The sequence below is a fragment of the Myxocyprinus asiaticus genome, chromosome 23 (assembly GCF_019703515.2).
Source record: "Myxocyprinus asiaticus isolate MX2 ecotype Aquarium Trade chromosome 23, UBuf_Myxa_2, whole genome shotgun sequence".
NCBI lineage: Eukaryota > Metazoa > Chordata > Actinopteri > Cypriniformes > Catostomidae > Myxocyprinus > Myxocyprinus asiaticus.
Window position 1 is genome coordinate 38,006,594 of NC_059366.1, and position 24,722 is coordinate 38,031,315.

General features: G+C 39.4%; 1 protein-coding gene across 5 annotated transcripts in view; it reads left to right on the plus strand.

The window, feature by feature from the left end:
- Nucleotides 1–313: 313 nt before the first annotated feature.
- LOC127414061 (protein FAM135A-like) overlaps nucleotides 314–24,722 on the plus strand; it is a 39,264-nt gene continuing 14,855 nt past the window's right edge. For all 5 annotated transcript variants that reach the window (XR_007892730.1, XM_051651763.1, XM_051651764.1 and 2 more), the window contains exons 1-9: nucleotides 314–596; nucleotides 1,043–1,097; nucleotides 4,684–4,811; nucleotides 12,605–12,684; nucleotides 20,440–20,579; nucleotides 20,690–20,760; nucleotides 20,897–21,070; nucleotides 21,296–21,422; nucleotides 23,617–23,770. Coding sequence is in view for 4 of the 5 variants with exons in the window: in XM_051651763.1 (XP_051507723.1) it covers nucleotides 4,735–4,811; nucleotides 12,605–12,684; nucleotides 20,440–20,579; nucleotides 20,690–20,760; nucleotides 20,897–21,070; nucleotides 21,296–21,422; nucleotides 23,617–23,770 (823 nt within the window). In the remaining variant the exon portion in view is untranslated. The remainder of the gene's footprint in view (nucleotides 597–1,042; nucleotides 1,098–4,683; nucleotides 4,812–12,604; nucleotides 12,685–20,439; nucleotides 20,580–20,689; nucleotides 20,761–20,896; nucleotides 21,071–21,295; nucleotides 21,423–23,616; nucleotides 23,771–24,722) is intronic.

Below are 24,722 nucleotides of genomic sequence, written 5' to 3' on the forward strand. Positions count from 1 at the left end.
ATTGGACAGAACTTTATCAACATCTAACAAACAGTAAGGACTGAAGATCTGAAGCCCTTTCCAAAAAGGATTTTCCTGTTTGTTTTTCCACCTCTTGGAATAGCGAAGGAAGCTTTATCTTCGGTTTAAATTGCTTCAGCATTACATTGTTTATTTAATATAGAGTATATTGTTCTCCATTGGACAAAGCTGTCATCTCCAACATCTCCACAAGACTGGAGTGAATTATTATAATAAGGATGGGACAGAAGAATAACGCCTTTAATAAATAATAAGGGCTGTAATAATCAATTAACGCCTCTAGTGACCGGCTTGTGAGCGCCTCCCAGAAACTCAGTCTCACAACACACAAAACAGAAGTTTGGATTATATTTACGGTTCACAACTCTTAAAGAACCAGATATGGAGCTAGTATTTCTTTTTTCATTCAGTCCGACCGATGTGAAGTTTTAAATCTACCGTGAAGACGAGAAAAACGTTGCGAATTTTCAGTGGCATGCAGTTGAAATAAACAGCCGGGTGATCGGAGCGTCGAGGCGGCATCGCTCTGAAATTGACCCCGCGGTCTGAGGCCCAAACTCCCGCAGCTGATACATGTAAGTCATTTATAATGAAATAAGAGCCGGAGTTTTTATGAAATATCGCCGTTTGTTGTGTTTATGGCTGTAGGTGTGAAAATGTCTCCGTTAGCTTAAGCAAATGGTGTGATGTTTGTGAAAGATGGTCATTTGACAGGCAAAACAGGCAAAAGCTAAAGCTAACAGACTTGCAGGACGCGATCCAGTACACAGAAACATTATTTAAAAACACAAACTGTTACAATAATCATGACTAAATCTAGATAATCGCTCTTTTGATGAGATTATTATTATTATTATTATTTTACTAGTAACTGTTGTTGAAGAAGGTGAGTGATGTATGCGTATTAAATTGTATTCAGATGCTTAATTTAGTGTACATTATTATTATTATAGACACGCCATTAGCCTAAATAAAATACTTATTAGGTATGCCTTTTTTAAGACTGTCTTTCTCTCTTTAGGTTTGTGTTGATCAGTTGACATGAGGAGAGAAGATACTAAACCGAGTCAGGACGGGTGAGAGTCATTTACACTCATAATATACACAAGTCACACTGATAATAATGCATATTCAATACAGACTCAAATCACTCTAAACTACTGAATAAATGTGCCAGTACTTAATGTTTCTTATTTATAGCAAAGCTGAAATCATGAGGATAATGTAAAACCCTGATGAGAAGGAAAGAGGCATGGAAAGAGCGAGAGCCACCCAAAACATTATGGTTATTATTTTTTATAAATGTGTGCCAATAGAGCTCGACATTGACCGCCCACTTTTTTCCTACTCATTTTCCTTAAAAGCGTTTCAAAAAATCCTTTAGTAAAAAGTAATTAGTTAAATCTACCAGCTCTGATATGAATCACAACCTTACAACATTTGATTCAATGAAAAAGTGTTTGCAAATTGAAAAAGACTGTGCACTCATCTTTTATGAGGAAATGAAATATCTCACCTAATGAAGCAATGCAAATTATGTAATTGACTCAGAAACAAATATATATTGGAAAAATTGTTTTGACTAAAAGTCATTGTCTGTAAGTGTAACATAATGTATTAGAAGTGTATTGCTTTGTGGAGAGACGTCATTTGCAATGCTTTGGAAGATCGCTGCTGAGTCAATTGAACAATTCACTGTTCTGCTCTTAAAGCTCTTTGAATCTGAAAGGGAGAGAGAGGGAGGAAAAAAGCAGAGAATAGAAGGGCATTCAAGGATATGAACAAATGCCAAGGTGAAGGACAACAAAAATATCATGAGCTCATTTTCACAGGCACAGCTCAAAGTTAAGGGGAAGGATGCGTGACAGATTGGGACAGACTGCTCGTGCGCTTATCACCAGCTCAACATGTTTGAAAGGAAAATCTAGCTGTGGTTGATCTGATTTGACTTGGTGGTTTGCATGTGCAGCTGGGCTTTCATTTAGGGTAGTTAATCTGTATTAATGAAATTTAAAGCCCCTGATAATGCATCAAAGCACATGCAATCCTCTGGAGACCCCTGTGGTGCTCTCTGGACACCATTTATGGAGGTATTTACATTGAAACATCTGAAGATCTTGTGCTGGACTTGTCAGGATCTTGCATCACACCTTAGTACTGTAACTTGCAAAAAGGATGAATCATTCTGGAAGAGCCTGTGGAGTTTGTGAAGGCATTCTGTGGTAATTCAAGACAAGCACAGGCAGTGCTTAATGATATGATTTTAAAGAGCACAGAGAGTACACTGTGGGCTTTGTGCCTTGTATGCTAATTCAAGCATATCTGCAGACATGAATGCTATTTCTATGTTTAGGAGGTTTAAATGTCACAGAGGTAGAAAGACTTGTCTCATGAAGTTGCTTGGTGCAATATAATTGTATTTAGTGAAGATTAAAGCACACCACTTCTTTTCTTCCTATTCACAAAGAGATATAGTTTGTAACCTTTTAACTTTTTTTTTTCTTTACAGTGTTGTCATCCTTTTAAGTAATTTAAACCACTTCAGATTCTGTCCTCTTTAATCTTTATTTTTATTGGTTGGCTTACCTTGGGAAATGACAGTTTGTCAAAATGAAAAAAAAAAAAAAGACTTATGTTTTACACAGAGACTAGTTTTGGATTTTAATGAAACTTTGAAGTTGTTAAAGGGATAGTTCTCCGAAAAATGGAAATTCTTTCATTTACACGCTCTCATGCAATCCCAGATGTGTGTGACTCACAAGATTTTTAGAAGAATATCTCAGCTCTGTAGGTCCTCACAATGCAAGTGAATGGGACCAAAATGTTGAAGCTCCAAAAGCACATAAAGGCAGCATAAAAATAGTACATATGATTCCAGTGGTTAAATCCATGTCTTCAGAAGCGATATGATAAGCGTGGGTGAGAAACAGATAAATATCTAAGTCCTTTTTTTTTTTTTTTTTTACCATCAATCTCTCAATCTTTCACTTTCACATTCTTCTTCTTTCATTTTGGTGATTCGCATTCTTCATGCATTTAGCCACCTACTGGCCAAGGAAGAGATTTTATAGTAAAAGTACTTTTATATGGATCTGTTTCTCACCCACACCTATGATATTGCTTCAGAAGACAGGGATTATACCGCTGGAGTCGTATGGATTACTTTTATGATACCTTTATGTGCTATTTGGTGCTTCAGAGTTCTGGCACCCATTCACTTACATTTTATGGGCCTACAGAGCTGAGATATTATTCTATTCTGATTAACATTTTTTATTGATTCAAACAGTTAACAAAGAAAAGCAAAACATATATTCACAGAATCAACGTTTAACCCCCACCCTGACCCTCACAAACATCCCTGTGGTCACACATGAGTATACACACACATAAAAAAATAATAATCACACACATTTAAAACTGTTTCTCTCTCCACTGCCCCTCCCCAAGAGCCCTCCAAGAACGCCAACGAGCTGCCCCATTTCCCAGCAAACGTATCCAAGTTCCCCAGCCTTCTAGAGGACACTTCCTCGAAAGCCGCCACCATCCCCATCTCCATGCACTACTCTTGAAATGAGGGCGCTCCAGCCGACTTCCATCCCCTTAAATCAGTCTGTCTGTCGATCATAACACCAGTCAGGACCCAATTTTTTATGTGTTTATCCCTATATTGATGACTGCCCCATCACCTAAAATACAGAGTCTGGGGCAAAATGAAATTTGAGTGCCCAATACGTCACACATAAAACTCTGAACCTTCAACCAAAATTCTTGGATCTTAACACACCACCAAAAAACATGGGTTGTCTCCATCTTCTGATTGTCATCGCCAGCAGGTGGTTGTGTCTTTAAGACCAAGCCTATACAATCTAGAGGGGGTCCAATAGAATTGATGTAAAATCTTGAATTGCATAAGGCGCACCCTTGCATCTCTAGATGCACACTTGTCGTTTTTTAGAATCCTAGCCCACACTCCCTCCTCCAATACCAAGTTTAAATCTTTCTCCCATAATCTCTTGGTAGAAGTTAAAGCTCCCTCCCCCAGACTCTGAATTAGCAGGGAGTGATACACTGATGCCTCATAACCTTTTCCAAAAGCAGTAATCATCACTCCCAGAGTATCTGCCGCTTTAGGGGGATGTATGCTACTCCCAAGAATAGTAAAGAGCTGGTGGCGCAGCTGTAAATACCTAAAGGACTGAGATCTGGGAATCCCAAAATGTTGAACCAAATTTTTAAAGGATCTCAACACTCCACTCTCATATAGGTCACCAAGCATATTAACCTCCCTCACAATCCACTCTTTCCAGCAGAAAGGGGACTTATTAATACATACTTTTGGGTTCAGCCATATGCTCGAGGCAACATTTAAATAAATGTCCGAATTAAACACTCTAGACACTTTTGTCCATACCGAGTGCAAATGTGAGATAACGGGGTGTAACATAACTTCTCTGATTAGTTTGATAGAAAGGCTTTGCAATGGCGAAATAGGGGCAAGAACTTCCTGTTCAGTACAAAACCAGGGAGGGGCTCTCTCAGGTGGAAGTGACCAGTGAGAGAATTGTCTGAGACTGAATGCATAATAATGCATTTAAATGTTTCATTTGATTTTTGGCAAATTGTACTAAAACAACTGATTGATGTGTGTAACTTCCTCAGTTTTGCTGCAGATTGTTTGAGACAGGCCCTCCTCCAGCCCTGAATCCCAGCATGACAGAGGTCCAGGCCACAGTAGAGTTCTCTGTGGAGCTCTACAAGTTCTACAATGTGGATCTCTTCCAAAGAGGGTAAGAACATGTTCTCAGGTTTTCTTCTTTGGGTTCAGTTGAAGTTTGCCTCAATATTGAGATAGATTGGTTTCTTCTAGGCATCCGAAAGAAATAAAGTCTTAAAAAAAAAAGACTTAAATAAAGAAATAAAGTTTTTTGTTTTTTTTTACTTTAAGATGCAGTTGGACAGGGCTCATTGCACATTACCACATAACTGCAGCCTGTAACTCTGTTCTCCATTTAGACACCTCATATGAGAGATCAGCAGTCAGCCGAGAGTTTCACTGACATTAATAACACAGAATGGTCGCTTACACTGTTGTAGACATCATTCCTGCTGATGCTTGCAGGCACGAGTCCCAGCTTCTCCAGCTACATGTGCACCAGCTTTTCTTAGAATTCATAATTTGGGAGTCTCTCCTAAACTATTTGTGTTTAGGCACTTCACATGTGTCTGCTTGTACAGTTGTATGCACTGTTATACAGTTTTATTCTCCATCAATCGGTTTGCAGAGAAGGTAAACCTCAAAAGAACACATTACTGTTTTAATTAGGAATGGGTATTTTGGTCATTTGGGGTGTGTCTCCCCAAGTGTTTGCTCCTGTGGAGAAAGCCATGATGCTCCGTATTGTTGTTGCTGTGATGATTCATGAAGCGTTCCAATCAATTTGGAGTGTTGGAATTTCCACCTTTCAACTGGGGAAAGTGCAACGGAATGACACTTTATATTGGACTTCTAATTTGGAAACTCGTGCGGAAATCAACTCCCATTTGGTCAAGATGCATGTGTGTGTTACTTAACGCAAACATGTTGGCGCCCAGGGCAGTGAGGTTTACTGTCAGTGACAAACATTCACTTAATGCAAGTCAAAGTTCTTACATTAAATGATAATAAAACGTGTTTAGCAAACGTTTTGCAGAGACAGGTGTTCAAAACACGGTTAATTACACTTTCTTTTGATTATCGTAATGATAGCATTGCAGCGTCGTATATCAGTTTGGTTGTTATGAGACGTCTCTGACAATCAGTGTACCCCTCAAAATCGCAACGTAATCGATCTCAAAATTAAAAATATGCTCCCTCTTTGACACGTTTGTGTTTAGTTATCAGGTAATTGTCACTGAATTTCGAATTAAGTGAGAAGTCACATCATGCATGATCACCATCGAACATCGTTTTCATGATCGATCATTGCTGCCACGTCCGAGTATCCGAGTACTCGTACCCATCCCTATTTTTAATCAGTTTGTTTTCTGTCAGCTTCAACCAGTATCCAAAATTAACACTAAAAATGAAAATGGGAGTAAAATATTTATTGCCATTAACTTAACTAGCAACTGCAAAATAAAATGTTTTAAAAATGGAAAAGTGTACCTTTTCCTTCATAAGTGTTTATAGTGTGCATATAGTTTTATGTGGGTTATTCCTTGCACAGCAGCAAAAATAAGTGTAGCAAAGTCATGATGTGTCTTACTGAAGACTTGAGCTCCTATTCAGTGTCCTCATGCCATCTCAGATGTGTAAGACTATTCTTTTGCAGAATACAGATTAAGATTTTTAGAAGACTATCTCAGCCTGTCTTCAGAAGCGATATGATAGGTGTGAAACAGATCTTTCAGACCTTTCACCAGCCCCGGCCAGTAGGTGGCGATATGCATGAGAAGAATGCGACTCGAAACCCCACCCCCCTAAAAAAGATGATTGTGGATAGGAATGTTAATGATTAATCGAAAATCAATTAATTGTCTTTAATAATTTGATCGATTAAGCTTATTGGTCGTCGATTAATTAAAGAACAAATGTGTTTTTAATCATAACAGCAGACAATAATAAGGCTGTCTATACAGTCATCTGCCGCTAGAGGGTGCCTGCGTGCTGCAGTCATGTCTTAGCCAACTTACAGAAGAACCGCTCAGACACACAGTTGAGAGAGGAAGCGGGCTCAATGTAAACAGTGTTGGAGCGTTTCTCTATAATTAAAATGTTTTTTCTGCACACACTGTGAGTGTGTTAAAGTACAACATGACAACAAGCACTGTTGATCTCCTTGTTTCATCCCAACCTACAATTACATCAGCGATCGCCGGGAAAGCATGAAGGCACATTCAGCTAACTTCTCACCATCACAAGAGAAGCGAAATGTAAATTACTATGTTTACGCAGCTTGTTATAATTTGACTTAATTTCTAATTAAAAAAAAAATAGGTCCAAAGGTCTGAAGTATCCCACGATCCACTACGTGAAGTTTTAATTAACTCAAATATGTATCAATTGAGTTATTTTTAACAGTAAAGTATTAACAGTAATTAAACAATTCACAAATTCATACTAAACATTGCCTAAAAGTATTAAAATACACGGAACTATGATTATTTGAAGAGGAAAATACCAATACTTGCATTCCTTAAGTGTAATAATTTCAATGATATTTAAACAGTAGGCTACATGAACATATTATTTTGAGTCCTCCACGTGGCTTTTGAGATATTAACGTTAATGATTAATCAATTAATTGATTAATTTCCACGATGATCGATTATGAAAATGTCTGAAAATTGACATCCCTGAAAGTGGAGATTTATTGTAAAAATGACTTAAATATTGATCTGTTTCTGACTCATCTATTATATTGCTTCTGAAGACATGGATTTAACCACTTGAGTCGTATGGATTATTTTTATGCTGCCTTTATGTGCTTTTTGGATCTTCAAAGTTCTGTCCACCATTCACTTGCACTTATGGACCTACAGAGCTGAGATATTTTTCTATAAATCTTTTGTTTGTGTTCAGTAGAAGAAAGAAAGTCATTGATATTTGGTATGGCGTAAGGGTGAGTAAATGATGAGAGAATTTTTGGATGAACTTAAAAAAACCCCGAAAATTTGTTTCATGATGCATTCGCAGTACCTCTCAAACCAGTCACTAGACATAGCCAAACATTTGAACTGATAATGTGGAATATATTGTTAGTTTTAAGTGATGTCATCAGTTTCTGCAACACCACTTTTTATGTCACAATATAAATGTCTTCCAAAGGAAAGGAAGAAGCCCTTGGCTGTCAACAGTGCTCAGTGTGGTCATTTTGAGTCAACCCGGCAGTTTGCAACCTTTGCTAACATTCCACTTTTGCTGACTTTGTCGCTGTGGGTCTAACTAAAACAGTGAGCTGTTGGGTTTGCTCAGCTGTGCTCATTCGGCTCCTGCAGAGGGACTGCTTGCTTGTTCCTGTTCTCAGATCTATGTTCCAGCCAGTGCATTGTTTTTACCTCCTCATGAGTGCCTCCATGCATTTTTTATGTCATGATATTCTCATCAGAAGGATAATTGCAGCTCTATTTTGGTTGCATGTACTTCCCCAACCATTGCAAATGCTTTGGAAGATGGAGCACAGGATATCAACATAAGCAGTGTCATAGCCGCATGCTGAAGTTCTAAAACAGAACCTACATTTTAAATGGTACAATAACAATGTTTAGCAAATTTCTGTATTACTGTATATTGTTAATAGATAGTTAGTTGTTAATTGTATGACCTTGTTTGATTTAAAGATGGGCATTATCTGCCTGTACTTGACAGATTTTGTGTGTATTATCATTACAGTTATTAGTTTAGTAAATGTCCTCGTTACACAATATGCAAATCTATTACATATATTCAATAATCTGCCTACCATCTGTTTGTATTAAGGTATCAGTATTGAGGTACTATATATGAGCTAGTATCGTACCAAAAGCCAACCCTTCTCTGATATGATCAGGGTCTTGTTTTTTTCAGCCAAGCTCAGATGAGTAGGATTGAGGAACTGAAAGGGCAGGAGACATCTCAGAGTATTTCAACGGTCACAACGGATTCCTCTTGAGAACTGCAGTAAAAAGAAAGAATGTGGGCTAGATCTAGCTACTAAGCAAGCTCAAAAGTGTAGTGATTATAATGTTAATGGCTCATGTACAGGTGGTTAAGTGATGGTTTACATGGTTTTGTGTCAGGTGAACTGCAGTTTGTTGTGCGTGACTTCTATGTCTCCTTTTGCTCTTTTCTGTTCAGTAGAAGTCTGCCTTACATGGGCCGTTCTCTCTGTACTTTAATTCAAGGCCTCAAGGAGGGTCATTATGATAGCGGCTCAGCTCATAATAAAAGATCCAATATTGTGTGTGTGTTAGAGAGAGAGAGGGTCATAAATAGTGGTTGACCAATATATCACTGAAGCTATTGGCATCGGCCAATACATTTTCCCCTTTGGCCGATTTGTTTCTTGAGGGCGCTGGGAAATGCCTGCTTGCACGTGAAGTGACTGAAACCAGTCACGGTTCATTTTGTTGTTACGTGCCATCGTGTTACTACAATAATTGACCGGTGTGCAACACAGTCTCATTTAAATGGTCCGCCTATCTGAGCCAGCGGCAGAAGCGTTTGAGCTCATAATGTTAAAGTGTTCGCCTGTTTCATTCTCCCTCTCTCAGTTCCCTGTAACTTTTAACTGTCTTGTCTAATGATAAAAAGGCAAATATCAATAAAGTAATACCATATTCTGTCTGCAAATATACACATCTCGTTTTAACAGATGTTATAAACCAACCTCACACAACTTCAGCAGATCCAGCATCCTGTGGAATGCTCATATACACCGATCAGCCACAACATTAAAACCACCTGCCTAATATTGTGTAGGTCCCCCTTGTGCCGCAAAAAACGGCGCCAACCCGCATTTCAGAATAGCTTTATGAGATGTTATTCTTCTCACCAAAATTAAACAGAGCGGTTATCTGAGTTACCGTAGACTTTTTCAGTTCGAACCAATCTGGCCATTCTCTATTGACCTCTCTCATCAACAGGGCATTTCCATCTGCTGAACTGCCGTTCCCTGGATGTTTTTTGTTTTTGGCACCATTCGGAGTAAATTCTAGAGACTGTTGTGTGTGAAAATCCCAAGAGATCAGCAGTTACAGAAATACTCAAACCAGCCCGTCTGGCACCAACAATCATGCCATGGTCCAAATCACAGAGATAACATTTTTTCCCCATTCTGATGGTAGATGTGAACATTAACTGAAGCTCCTGACCTGTATCTGCATGATTTTATGCACTACACTGCTGCCACACAATTGGCTGATTAGATAATCGCATGGATGATTGTTGGTGCCAGATGGGCTGGTTTGAGTATTTCTGTAACTGCTGATCTCCTGGGATTTTCACACATAACAGTCTCTAGAATTTACTCAGAATGGTGCCAAAAACAAAAAACATCCAGTGAGTGGCAGTTCTGCGGATGGAAATGCCTTGTTGATGAGAGAGGTCAGCAGAGAATGGCCAGACTGGTCCGAACTGACAAAGCCTACGGTAACTCAGATAACTGCTCTGTACAATTGTGGTAAGAAGAATAGCATGTCAGCATGCTATTCTGAGATGCGGGTTGGCGCTGTTTTGGAGGCACGAGTGGGACCTACGCAATATTAGGCAGGTGGTTTTAATGTTGTGGCTGATTGGTGTATCTTCCTCCTAAAGCACGTATTCTATCAGCGTCTCCTCCGCAGTTCCCTGCAACTTTAAACTTTCTTTTCTAGTGATAAAAGGCAAATATCAATAAAACTAATATCATATACCGTCTGCAAATATGTGCATATCTTGTTTAAACAGATCTAATAAACCAACCTCACACATTTTCAGCAGATCCAGCATCCTGTGGAATGCTCATAAATCTTCCTCTGAAGCACGTATTCTAACAGTCTCTCAACAGTTCCCTGTAACTTTAAACTTTCTTTTCTAATAATAAAAGGCAAATGTCAATAAAACTTCTATTATATACCGTCTGCAAATATGCAGATATCTTGTTTAAACATTTCTTCCTCTGAAGCGTGTATTCCATCAAAAACTTCTTATGTGCGAAGATTTGGAACGGCAGTTTCTGGTGCCCCCCTAGGGTAAGATGGTGCCCCCGTAGCGAGTAGGTGCACAACACAGACTGCGCAATATGAGTATAGGCATCGGCAGTACAGGTCAGTAATATGTTGAAGATGAATAATACTAAGAAATTGATCATGTATTCAGAGGGTCCCTTACCACATCCTTCACAGTTTTAGTAATAAATGCTTTTTGAGTTATTAATACTAAAAGTGTACATGTATATACTTTCTTATATGCTGAGAACTTTCGTGACCCATGACTTATAAAAAAAATATAATTATTTTTATTTCTTCGATTATTTATCTTCTTTATTTTATGTGTGTATACATCTGTGTTGGTTTATATGTATTTAAGTTTTTTTTATTTGCATTATTTATTTTTGTCTTTTACCTTGCCTTTTATGACTCAGTGATAGTATTCATACATTGTTGGATCTGTGTAATTTTTGTACATCTTATTGAAAATTTATGGAACCTTCTGTTTTTCAGTAGAAAACATCCACAGTTTTAGCACAATGTGTGGACTTTTCAGATGACCCCTTCTCCACCGTATGAAAAAGTTCTAACTTCTATCAATGTTAAATTAACGATCTGGAACGATTTCTCCGTGACGCCATCTGACCAGCTTATGGAACAAATCACGTCCCGTATTGATTCTATAAGGGATGCATCATTTTATATTTAAATATGGGACAATCCCATATTTTTATAGGATGGGTGGTAACTCTACCTAGAGGTCTAATACATACTCATGAGAAAAGTGTGGATGCGGAAAATCGTGAGTTTATCGGGAGAAATTGTAAATCGGGAGTACAGCGGGAGGAGGGGAGGAAAAACAGGAGAAACCCGGTAAAATCGGGAGTGTTGGCAGGTATGCTCTTTTACTTTGAAGTTGCACTCACGCGCTCGTGCAGATCCAGTGCGAGCAGCAATCTCCTAACGGCCTGGATCACCTGCTTGAATTGTCACAGAGAGATCGTCATGATTTGTGAATCAGAGGAACTTTTGATCCTGATCCTAAAATTTTGATTATGGCTGATAGAATACGCACTTCAGAGGAAGATATTAGATAAGTGCTCAACAGGAAGAAAATGCTGGATTTTCATAAGGTTCGTGAATTACATCTGTTTAAACGAGAAATCTGCATATTTGCAAATGGTATATAATTGAAGTTTTATTGATATTTGCCTTTTATCATTAGAAAATAAAGTTAAAGGTGACAGGGAACTGTTGATGAGAGACTGTTAGAATACGTGCTTTAGAGGTAAATAAATGAGCGTTCCACAGGATGCTGGATCTGCTGAAGTTTTGTGAGGTTGGTTTATTACATCTGTTTAAAGAGATATGCGCATATTTGCAGACGGTGTATGACATAAGTTTTATTAATATTTGCCTTTTTATCATTAGACGAGACAGTTAAATGTTCAACTGTTGAGGAGAGAGAGAGAGAGAATGAAACATGCGAGCACATTAACATTATGAGCTCAAACGCATCTGCCGTGGCTCTGATATGCAAATAGTTTAAATTAGACTGTGTTGCACACCGGTCTATTATTGTAGTAACATGATGGCACGTAACAACAAAACTAACTGTGACCGGTTGTTTACATGTCGCTTCACATGCAAACAGCCGATTTTCGGCTCCCTCAAAAAACAAATCTGCCAAATATGAAAATTTATCGGCCGATGCCGATAGTGAAAAAAGTCAGAATATCTGTGGATTTATCGGCCTCTGAGAAAAATCGGTCGACCACTAATATCGGCATCGGCCATTAAAAAAAAACATATCGGTCAATCACTAGTCATAAATTCCATGACTGCTGTAGAGTTTAGTAGTTTTCTCATTGAATTGTTGTGCTTTTTAGGTAATGGATTTTTCTAAAGGTTGTTTTCCTGGTTGTGTTGGCAGGTTCTATCAGATCCGAGCCAGTATGAAAGTGCCGCCACGGGTCCCGCAGAGGGTGGAAGCCAGTCTGCTGCATCCCACAGGTGAAAATGCACAAACTTCAAATGAACATTCCATGCAGTGGAAGATGGTTTTTAACCCAGAGGCTGCCCAATTTGGCAAAACCACTGTTTGTTTGAATTTATGTTCCTGATGCCTTGTGCCGCTGTGCAAATAAAATAATGCACTGAAGCTGTATTTTAAAAAATAAATATTTTTTTGGATCAAGTAAACAATCAGTTTTACCTGTCCAAAGGTTTCCTCAGGCTGTATATTTCACAGGAATGCAGTTGAGCTGCAGTTCTGAGGTTTAAACATCTGTTGTAACATCTACAAGGTTTAAACCTCCACTTTCTCACAAGCTTTTCACCACTATAGCCCTCAGCTCTTAATAGTATACGTGAACATCTCTGTGTTTTCCTCAGGGCCTGCAGTGATCGACACAGTGGGGAGTAGGGAATCTTTACTCTAACAGGCTCTGTGTGTGTGATGGAGTGTGTCATGTCTTGCATCCTGGGGTGAAAAGTAATGAGAAGCATTATTATCAAGCCAGTGATTTCTTTAACTCTCACCTCATAGGACTAGCAGGGCTGTCTATCTGTTTGGATGTTTACAGGAATTTCTTCAACTAAGGGCACATTTTTTGGAATGAAATGGCAGACTCCTTTGTCTTGCTAAGACTAATTTCATTGCTGGGATTTCATGTTTCCAAAATACACAAAATAAATAATATTTTCACACTTTTTGCATAATTTGACAAAATAACAGTTTGATTGCAAATGACACATATATTCTGATAATTACCTGGATGTTTGTCTTTGACTCCTTGGTAACCCAGTAAACTAACTTTTCATGAAACTTTATTAGGGGCTAAATTATTGGACGGAATATTGTGATGGAAACTGAGGGACAGTCAAATTTGCGGGAAAAAAACTTGTAAATCATTTTCAATAATTTTCATTGGTGGATTTTAATATTTTTTTATTAAACATCTATTACACACATGTAAAGCGATAAAGTCTTTAAATTCAAAGGCATTTGAAAAGTAGTAAAAAAAATTTTGAAATTTGTGATCAAAAAACGCTGGCACATAAAACTGCCTTAATTTGAAGAAACACCCTTATTTGATTTGCTTTTCATAGGGTATGGCCTTTTTGGGGGATTTTAAACTATTGCTTTTTGCTTGAAATCTATGTTTTGAACACAGTCAAAGTTGTCTTGTTTGGGCATCCAGTGGCTTGTGTTTCATCTTGAATCATCAAGGCTATCTTAGAGTTCTGTGTTTTTCCCTTGATAGATGAATGTTCTGATAAAACTGCAGTAGTCCCTTTGGAGAGCAAAAATAACTCAGCAGTAAAGGCTTTCTCAGCCCGCCTGCTTTGTGTGCGGTGTTACGATTTGGTTGGATGGAATTACAAGACATTACGGAATAATCAAGATCAGTTTAAAAGCCTTCTGATGTCTAAATATGGTTTAGTGAGATCCCCACTTTAAAAAGGAACAGAAACATGAACATGGATTTCTTTACCCTTGTGTTGTGTTCGTTTTCTGCTAACACATTTTGGATTCCTGGTCAAAAATGACCGATCCACTACGATTGTTTATAAATATCTCAATGCATATACACTGATCAGCCACAATAGTAAGTAAATAACATTTATTATCTCGTTACAATGGCACCTGTCAAGGGGTGGGATATATTAGGGAGCATGTGAACAGTCAGTTGTTGAATTTCATGTGTTGGAAGCAGGAAAAATTGGCAAGTGTAAGGATCTGAGCGACTTTGACAAGGGCCAAATTGTGATGGCTAGACGTCTGGGTCAGAGCATCTCCAAAACGGCAGGTCTTGTGGGGTGTTCCTGGTATGCAGTGGTTAGTGCCTACCAAAAGTGGTCCAAGGAAGGACAACCGGTGAACCAGCGACAGGGTCATAGGCGCCCAAGGCTCATTGATGCGCTTCGGGAGCGAAGGTTAGCCCATCTGGTCTAATCCCACAGAAGAGCTGCTATAGCACAAATTGCTGAAAAACTTCATGCTGGCCATGATGGGGCCTGGGTAGGTCAGCGAGTAAAGACGCCGACTACCACCCCTGGAGTTGCAAGTTCGAATCCAGGGCGTGCTGAGTGACTCCAGCCAGGTCTTCTAAGCAACCAAATTGGCCTGGTGGCTGGGGAGGGTATCCTCCTCATGGTCGCTGTAATGTGGTTTACTCTCGGTGGGGCGCATGGTGAGTTGTGCGTGGATACCGCGGAGAATAGCGTGAAGCCTACACACGTACTATGTCTCCGCGGTAATGTGCTCAACAAGCCATGTGATAAGATGCGTGAGTTGATGGTCTCAGACGCGGAGGCAACTGAAATTTGTCTTCCGCCACCCGGATTGAGGCGAGTCACTACACCACCACGAGGACTTAGAGCGCATTGGTAATTGGGCATTCCAAATTGGGGGGAGAAAAAAAAAAATGCTGGCCATGATAGAAAGGTGTCAGAACACACAGTGCATCGCAGCTTGCTGCGTATGGGGCTGCGTAGCCGCAGACCAGTCAGAATGCCCATGCTGACCCCTGTCCACCATCGAAAGCGCCTACAATGGGCCCGTGAGCGTCAGAACTGTACCATGGAGCAATGGAAGAAGGTGACCTAGTCTGATGAATCACGTTTTCTTTTAGATCATGTGGATGGCCGAGTGCGTCATTTACTTGGGGAAGAGATGGCAGCAGGATGCACTATGGGAAGAAGGCAGGCTGGCGAAGGCAGTGCGATGCTCTGGGCAATGTTCTGCTGGGAAACTTTGGGTCCTGGCATTCATGTGGATCTTACTTTGACACGTACCACCTACCTAAAGATTGTTGCAGACCATGTACACCCCTTCATGGCAACGGTATTCCCTGATGGCAGTGGCCTCTTTCAGCAGAATAGTGTGCCCTGCCACACTGCAAAAATTGTTAAGGAATGGTTTGAGGAACATGACAAAGAGTTCAAGGTGTTGACTTGGCCCCCTAACTCCCCTGATTTCAATCCGATTGAGCATCTATGAGATGTGCTGGACCATTAAGTCAGATCCATGGAGGCCCCACCTCGCAACTTACAGGATTTAAAGGATCTGCTGTTAACGTCTTGGTGCCAGATACCACAGGACATTTCAGAGGTCTTGTGGAGTCCATACCTCGACGGGTCAGAGCTGTTTTGGCGGGGGGGGGGCCTACTTGATATTAGGCAGGTGGTTTTAATGTTGTGGCTGATTGGTGTATTATCACAAGCTATTGCATTATCCAACATCTTTTTATCAACTTCTTTTTCAGTAATTATGACAGGTTTTGACTTCTTTTTTGAACATATTGAAAATAAATATATATTTTTATTGATAGAATGATTTATTGAACTGAGCTAATGCCAGGCCAGTGGGGAGGAACTCCCTGCGGAAAATAATAATAATAAATAAATAAATCGTAATTGTGTCATAAAACCACTTACTTAATCTGAACAAATTAAGGGTCATTTTAAAGCCTAGAATCTGGACTTTACAATGCATATAGCTGATCCTAACAATGCTGTTTAATTTGCTGACAAATTAGAACTGTTTCGTTCTCATCATTTTCAATTTTGTTATCACAACCATTATATTCAGAGTTGGTAAAACCATAAAAAAGATGAGATAGCTATGTGTTATATATTGCTGGAAAGGTCTCAATGAGCATATTTGTTTCACTCAGAGGCCAAACTGCAGTGAGTATTATTTTATGAAATTACCACAGACAGACATAATTGTAATAAACAGAAGTGTCTTTTTGTCATGTTTTTCCTTATTACTTCCCGAAACATTTATATAACATAGACAATGACATATCGGACCTTACAGCAGACTATCCCGATTCAAACGAGCCCAAACGCAACATAATATTATAAGTAGATCTTGAAATATTCCTCAAAGAGTGTACATGGAAAGACGATGCACGAGGGTGCACAACACATTTTGTCAGGGTTCCCACTCTTTTCAACCAATTAATTTCCATGACTTTTCCATGGCTTGAAAGCTAATTTCCATGCCCAAACATTTAGCCTTTTATTCTGAAAATGGCCCCAAAATCACGTGTAATTGCAAATTTGTAAAAAAAAACCACAAAAAAAAAAACCACACCATTGTTTGATAAAAGTTCAACTGAAAACATTTCATTTTAAATTTAATCCATACGAACACATTGCGTGAATCCTAAAATGGGCGGAGATTAGTAGCGCATCATTGTCTCTAAGGGTACTTTCACACTTGGTTCGATTGCTTGGACCGAACCAGAGTTCATTTCCTCCCCCTGCCCACGCTGGTCTCTGTTCACATCAAATTATATGGGTCTGAACTGCGGTCCGATTGTGTAATTAACATGAGTACAAGCGTCAGCTGTTTACCACTGAAACTAGGTAACAACTCAAGAAGACATCAGCTTCACTGTATTATTAAAGTATCTCTTTGGAATTACCTTCAAAACTTTATATGCACAGAACGACACGTGTCTCCCACGGATGCATTGAGTGTGCAATGGTGAGATGAATATTAGCTTTTGTCTGCCTCAAGCCTGCGGATGAGTTGCAAGAGATGTGAAGAATGTGAGCTGCTCTTTGAAGGTGATTTATTTGGACACAAGCAGGTATGAGAAATGCATTATACCATAATAATTGCGATCGGGAGCCTGCAAAGACGCAAATTATAGGTCATCATAAGCGGTTCACTTCCATGATTTGGTATGATTGCGTTTATAACAGCAGCGAACCGTACTGGAGTTCACATGAACCATACCCCAGACCAAATTTTCAAGTGGACTCGGGTGCGCACCCGAGTTCGGAAAACAGTGTTCACATTGTCCAAACGAATCGAACTTTGACGTCATTCGAACCCGGGTGCGCACTAAAAGTGCTTTGTGCTAATGTCCGAGGACTTTGTGTGTGCAAACACACATCCACATATGTGCTTATCTAAAGGATTGGGATGCTCCTGAACACTTAATATTTTTGTATTTTGTATTCTAATCCATTCATTTCCAACGATAGGTCGTTTTTGAAGTTTGTGGGAAGATGCAGTGTGTGTTTTTTTTTTTTTCAGAAGAATGAATGCCCTCTAATGTGACTGGTTGGACAGTTTCTTCATTTCATATGAGCTGTATAATTTAGGTTTCATAATTCAGTATAGGTATTGATATATTGTGTTTGATAACATATGGTCAGTACTAATGATGTTAAACCCATAAATAAACACATCGCAGATGTGAAAAAAAAAAAAATAGAAAAGGCTGTCATAGCTTGCAAATCTTATTCGTTTACTACGTTTCGGTCAAAGATCTTCTTAAGGCATTACACTGTGTCCTAACCAGAAGCGACGTCGCGACACGTGATAAAAGGTATCTTTTCCATGTTAATGTTTTTGTCCTAACCAGTCGTGAGACACGACGAGTGATAGAAAGCCCTGTCGCTATTTTTGGAATGGTTTCTATTTCTGCGACATCGCGCCAGGTAGGGCAGTCAACTTTCTTTTTTTTTTTTTTTTTTTTTACAGTATATTAATGCCGGCATAACGCTAGCCGGTTCAGAACAACTTGATTTTGGGCGAATGTTGTGCTTGAGGTCTCGCTCTCTTCAGTCGGAGCTCTGTCACACACACAGGACACACACACACACAGTTTCAGAATGGCAGAGGGGAGACATACCGGCTCATTCTGACTTTCTCACCGCTTCGCTGTCACGTGGAGATCAACAAACAATCGTAACAGGCTGAATAAGGATGCGATTCATAAAGTAACTTTTCCCTGTCTATGTATGTGATCCAGACTGTTGTGGATAGGCACAAATGACACCCAGCCATTGCTCCTAGATGGGGTAGTCATCGAAGACATTGAGGAATTCTGTTATCTTGGCTGCAAAGTGACCAAAAACTATGGAACTGATGTTGACATTGGCAATCGCATTAACAGAACTCGCCAAGCCTATTTCGCGCTGATGAAGATGTGGAAGTCATCTACCATACCCAAGAACCTGAAGCTTTGCATCTTTGGTGCTTGTGTAGAAAGCGTGCTCCTGTATGGCTGTGAAACTTGGGGTATCACACAGCAGAACATCAAACGTTTGTAAGTGTTTGTCAATAAATGCCTTCGTCGTATCCTACATATCCCAACCGCATCTCAAACCAAGATCTGCTTGAGCTCACCGGTAGAAATGCAATGGCCAATGAAATCAAGAAACGTAGGTGGCAATGGATTTGGTCATGCCCTCAGTCGGCCTTTATAAGAAATCATTAGAACTGCGCTTGATTGGAACACCCTAGGTAGTCGTAGACCTGGGCGACCAGGCAACACATGGCACAGAACGGTAGTAAAAGAAGCTGAAAGCAATGGCAAAACATTGCGGCAAGTCAAGGTGCTGGCGAACAACCGTGAGGCATGGAGATGTTGGACTGATGCGCTATGCTCCACATAGGAGACACAGCAAGCAAGCATGTGTGTGATTGTGTATTTATCCCCTCGGGGCTTGCTGTAGAAAACGTTACAGCGCTTATGTGAGAAAATGAGTTGCGTTCAGTAAACATACTGTTCCGTCTGTGATTGCTCTGTTTTCTACATTTTATTGTCAATTATCCTAATTTTAGTGTATGAAAATTGCGGTGTCGCGTCGCGCCTGGTGTGGACAGACAGATTGCTTGCCGCTGGAATCTTGTCGTGTCTGATTAAGACAAGGTGATATATTAATTTCTCTTAAGATTCTTCCTGTTGCAAGGGAAGTATATGACTGTTGCCATCATGATTCACCCAAGAAGTTAACTATTTTACAATGTGAATGTACTTTATTCATAAAAACAATTTAATTATTGTTCCGCATAGATGTTCAAAGCATTTACTAGCGCAGGGGTCGGCAACCTTTTTGACATGGAATGCCAGTTTTTACTTTCTGGTCAATGGCTGTGCCGACGCACATTTGAAAATGTTTCTATTTTGTATTTTTCTATTTTAATCATTTGTTTTTCATTACCAATTTTATTATCAGCATAACAGTTTGAGTGAAAAACCTGCATGTGAAAAATCTTGCATGTGATTTTTCACAGAGCATCTTTTGAAAGTGCTTTAATGGAAGAAAACCTGTCCTTTTGTACAAAATGTGTTAACACAGTTAAGGTCACAAATTTGCTTATTTGATTACTGATCACGAAATTGTGTGGAATCTTAAATATTTCTTATATTATGTCATACATTTTTCACACAGAGGGGTAATCACTAGCACGCAAGCAACAGCGAGAGAGGAGCAGTCTGTTTTATTTATATTAAGTTTTTCGCACCTGACCTGCATTCCAATCTACATCTTGATGTAATCCTTCCTCATGATCATGCAGTGTATTTTCATCAGCTGAATGGGAGGCTAAACACTATTAAAGTGTGATGAGACTAGCTTTGCGCTTGCAAGACATTCACGCATCACAAGCCGATCAACTATAGCCTTTTTCTGTAAATTGCACCTGCAAATTCGTTCCAATTGCACCACGATGTGGGTTTATGTTTTCTCTTTTAATCTAATTTTGAATGTGACCATTTAAGGATGGTGTACTTGTATGCTAGGTTGGAAATCTCGAATATTTTGAATTCATTATCATACACACAGTCAACTAACAAATCTGGGGTGTACGCAGCATTTGTGAATCCAGAGGAAAGTTTTTCGGGAAAGTCCATTTTACGTGTAAACTACTCCCAATTTACTCATATTTCATGAATGAGGCACATTGAAAGTAAATGTTTATGGAAACTTGAGTAGTAATGTGTGTTCTTTCAGGTTCGGATCTGGCTTTCCCAGCGTCAGTTCAAGATGATGTGATCTGCAGCAAAACTTTTCAGATCCTTTACAAAAACGAGGAGATTGTGGTCAACGATGTCCTCATATTTAAAGTGATGATGCTGCTAGACGCAAAGAAGGTCAGAGAATAAGTCTCATGGTTCATAGAACAAACACTGAATAAGATCAGAGAGTCAAATCTGCCTGCAGCACTGGTGATTTGTGTTTTAGATGTATTTTCTTCCTTCAGGTGGAGGAGTCCTTAAATGAAATGGACTTTCAGCTGACTTTGGATCTGTACTTCACTGATGGCGACTATTCGTATGTAGAATTATAACTGAACATTTGCGTTTTGGCAATAATAGCTATTTTTAATGTTGCTTGCTAAGGTAGTTGTTTGTCATTTTGCAGAATTCACTTGATATTGAACTCAGTGTTTGTTTTTGTCAACGATCAGGCCTGAGGACCCCAGTTCTCTCCAAAGCATCAGCAGTCGAACGCTGCGTTTGCACTTTAGCCTCCACAGAGGCATCCACCAGCACGTCAACGTCATGTTTGACTACTTCCACCTGTCTGTCGTTTCTGCCACTCTCCACGCCTCACTGGTGGCCCTGCATCAACCTCTAATCAGGTCAGCAGCAGTACACCTGCCAGTCATTGTCATTTTGTAGTATGTTATAAAGGAAGAAAGAAGCTTGTTAGTTGCTTGTGTTTCTTGGTGTGGAGAAGTTTTAACAACTTTTTTTTTTTTATTATTATTATTTTGTAATAAGAAGTAATTTTCTTTAAAACTGTGACTTTTGATAGCAGTTGAAGTGTTTTGTGGTTTATTTCACACTAGTGTTTGTACCCTCAGTTTCCCGCGGCCGGTGAAAAGCACCTGGCTGAACCGTAATGCTCCGGCACAGAGCAAAGACACTCTCATCCCCCCACTTGAATCTGTGGTGTTCGGCAGCAGCTATGTCAAACAACTGTCCCCAGATGTAAGAATACACACACGCACATCAAACTCTAAAATGCTTATGAGATCAAAGTTCAGGGTAGACACTTTTATTTCAGTTTTAATCCAAAAGTTAAATATACCTTGGTGACTTTGCATTTTCCAAAGCAAGGTACGCAGCCACTTATTTTCTCTCATATCAGTGAGTGCTTTAAGGCTTGCCAAAAATAGACCACCATTATGTAACTGAACAGCTTGAGTTATTACTGTTACTGAGATTTGTTTTGCACTACAGTACCTCTCACGAGAGTTCAGTCACATTAAGTCACCTTAAAGGTGCCAGATGGACCTTCTTTTGACATTCTTTTGCACAGCAATGGCGCTTCCTTTACTGAAAAGTTTCTGAAGGTCAAATTCAAAGACTGCGCCGACCCAGCTGTTCAGTTCAATTATTTAAATCAGAGGTCGGCAACCTTTTTGACATTTTTTATTTTCCTGGTCAATGGCTGTGCCGAATGCAAAATACATAAAAAAAAACTCCTTTTAGACCCCGGTCACAATTGTTACTGGTGGGATTAAATGGGTTAATGACAGTGTAGTTCCAGCAATGTCTCCAACTTCTGCATTGGCCAGTGCACTATCAAACAGAGATGCTGTGACAACCTTGGAGACAGCAGCAGGGTTTCTGTTAGCCGGTAATCAGTACCGCCGCTCCCTATACGCATATTACACAGTCTGCGTAAGGCACCAACTCCCTAGGGGGGCACCAGAAACTCCACCGGCTGCCCTAACACCTTATATGTTATTCAAGGACCCGGTAGCAGTTGTGGAACACAGACAATCGCCTCACGCTTACACTTTCACTTCGCGCTCTCACCACGCCTCGCAACTCTTGCCTCGCACTCGCACCGCACCTTGCAGTGCAAGGCTGGTGTTCAAATGGCAGCTGTCTTGCCGCTGCAATGATGTTACAATGTTAGGAGCTCTATCTGTGCTTTGCGGGCATGTTCTACTGCTGTGCTACATTGATAAAATGCTTGGCGCTGGTCTCAGCATAATGTCTCCCACCATCTGTTTTCCCGACGGTCAATGCATGTGACATTAGCGGCGTTTGCGCGAATTGACTCTTTTCTCATGAACCATGGTTTATTCAAAGGGTCATGTTACGCGTTAACGGCATTAAAAACATTAGTGCCGTTAAATGAATTTTGCGTTAATAATGCGTTAACTTCGACAGCACAACATTTTTAATGTGACCTTGGTTTAAGGAAGGTGTACCTGTATGCTGGGTAGGAAATCTCAAGGATTAATAAGTGGTGTTTTCCTTATTACATGACGTGTTGTTCTGAAAGCAAAAAGAAACAAATGAAACACGGAATGTAGGCTGTCATCCGCGCAGCCTGACTGAAGCAAAGCGGGCGCGTTTACTCGTGCGATTAACCGAAAGTGAAGCGCTACCGGCTCGTGATGCGCGAATGGCTTGCACGTGCTGCACGAGTCTGTTTGGTATACTGCAGTGTCGTCACATTTTTACTTTTTGTTTAGCCTCCCATCCAGCTCATGAAAACACGCTGTGTGATCATGAGGAAGGATTACATCGAGATGTAGATTGGAATGCAGGTGCGGAATTTATATAAATAAAAAAGTCTACTCCTCTCTCTCTCGTCGTTATTGGCGTGCCAGTGATTGGCACGTGTGCCATAGGTTGCCGACCCCTGATTTAAATAATTTAAAAAGTCAGTTTTATACTTTCATTGCACAGAAACCCTTCTTAAAAATATTGTATCATTACGGTACCACTTTTGCAAATCAGTCGAGACTTTTTGAAATATATTGATCAAACATTACTAATGTTGCAAATTATAATTAATGTTTTGAATCAGTGTTTTCTATTATAATTTATTCTTTTGGTGAATTTTATGAAAACATGTCTGTGTCACCCCAAATTTAAAAAGAACAAAATAAAGAAATTCTCAGTGCTGTAATACAGCAATTTTAAATGTATTACACTAAATACAAATTGTAATAGATTGATTTTATTTTTAAAGTTAAATCAGCATAAATGAAAGCAAAAAAATTTTTTTTTTAATTTAGCTTTACATTAGTGAGAATTGGGAATAACATTTCCTTAATTTGTCACAGTGCAAAAGGAAAAAAATTTATAGCTATAAAAATGAAATGGTCCTGCTTTTCACACACCATTTAGTGATACATCAAGACTTTCTTATGCTTTGCAGAGGAAAACCTTCCTGGTATCGGATCAGTGCCTACAGCACGCCATCAGCCTGCACCAGAACATGTGTTCCAGCCTCCTGCAGGCATATCAGGGCCTGTTCTGCTACTTAACCTCCATGACCAAGAGCTTGCCCTCCTCCCAGCGCATGGAGCTAGGTATGCAGCCCATCAGAGCTGGAAAACAATAAAAATCTAATTTCCAACCTGAGTTGGGAAACTGGAATTATTTTACAAGCTTACTTTTACACTGCACCTTCATTTTTGACCTGTTAAGAGCATTTAGGTGGCTAATTGTCATGTTTTTGGTTTAGTTTTCATCTACTTTGACATTGTTACAGAATGCAAAGTTAATATTTCAGAAGGCCTCCATTTTGGCTCAGTTAAATATTTGATTTTGATTTCTATACCCAGTTTAGCTAGAGTTTCTGTATATGTCTGTTTGTATAAGCATGTGGCATGTTTTATTTGGTATGTGCATCATTTGGTCATTTGGTTTCACATATTAATATTTTTTATATTTATGTTTAATCTCAACCCCATTGAAGACTGACTGTGAATCACTTACTTGGCCTATAGTAATGCAAATACTAACTTGTGAATAATTGTTTAACTAGCTGCTCTTATTTGGACATTTAAGCAATAGTTTGCACAGAAGTGAAAATTCTGCCATCATCTACTTGCTTTGTTTAGGGTTGGAACGATCAGATACCGATCCGATACCGTTTTTTTCTTAATGAGTTTAGAACATCTATAATTCACTGTGTGGAACTGATTGGGAGTACTCTTTGTGTAAAGAAACAAAAACCTCTAACAATACATTATTTCATTATAAAATAGGAAAACAAAAACAATTACATAAGAGCATGTGCAAACTTTATTGTTAACTAGTCTGCAGGATGCAGCAGCAGTTTGGGAGGGGAGTCATAATGTTTCATTACAACACATTACACAGTGCATAATAACAGTTCAAATTAATGCAAAGATAAATAAAAAAGTATATTCAGTGTAGGGATGCCACGGTGTGAGATTTTGACGGTTAAATTACCGTCTGAGAAAAAAATCGCGGTTAACCGGTTTTACAATTATATGCAAATTTTCTTATGCAACA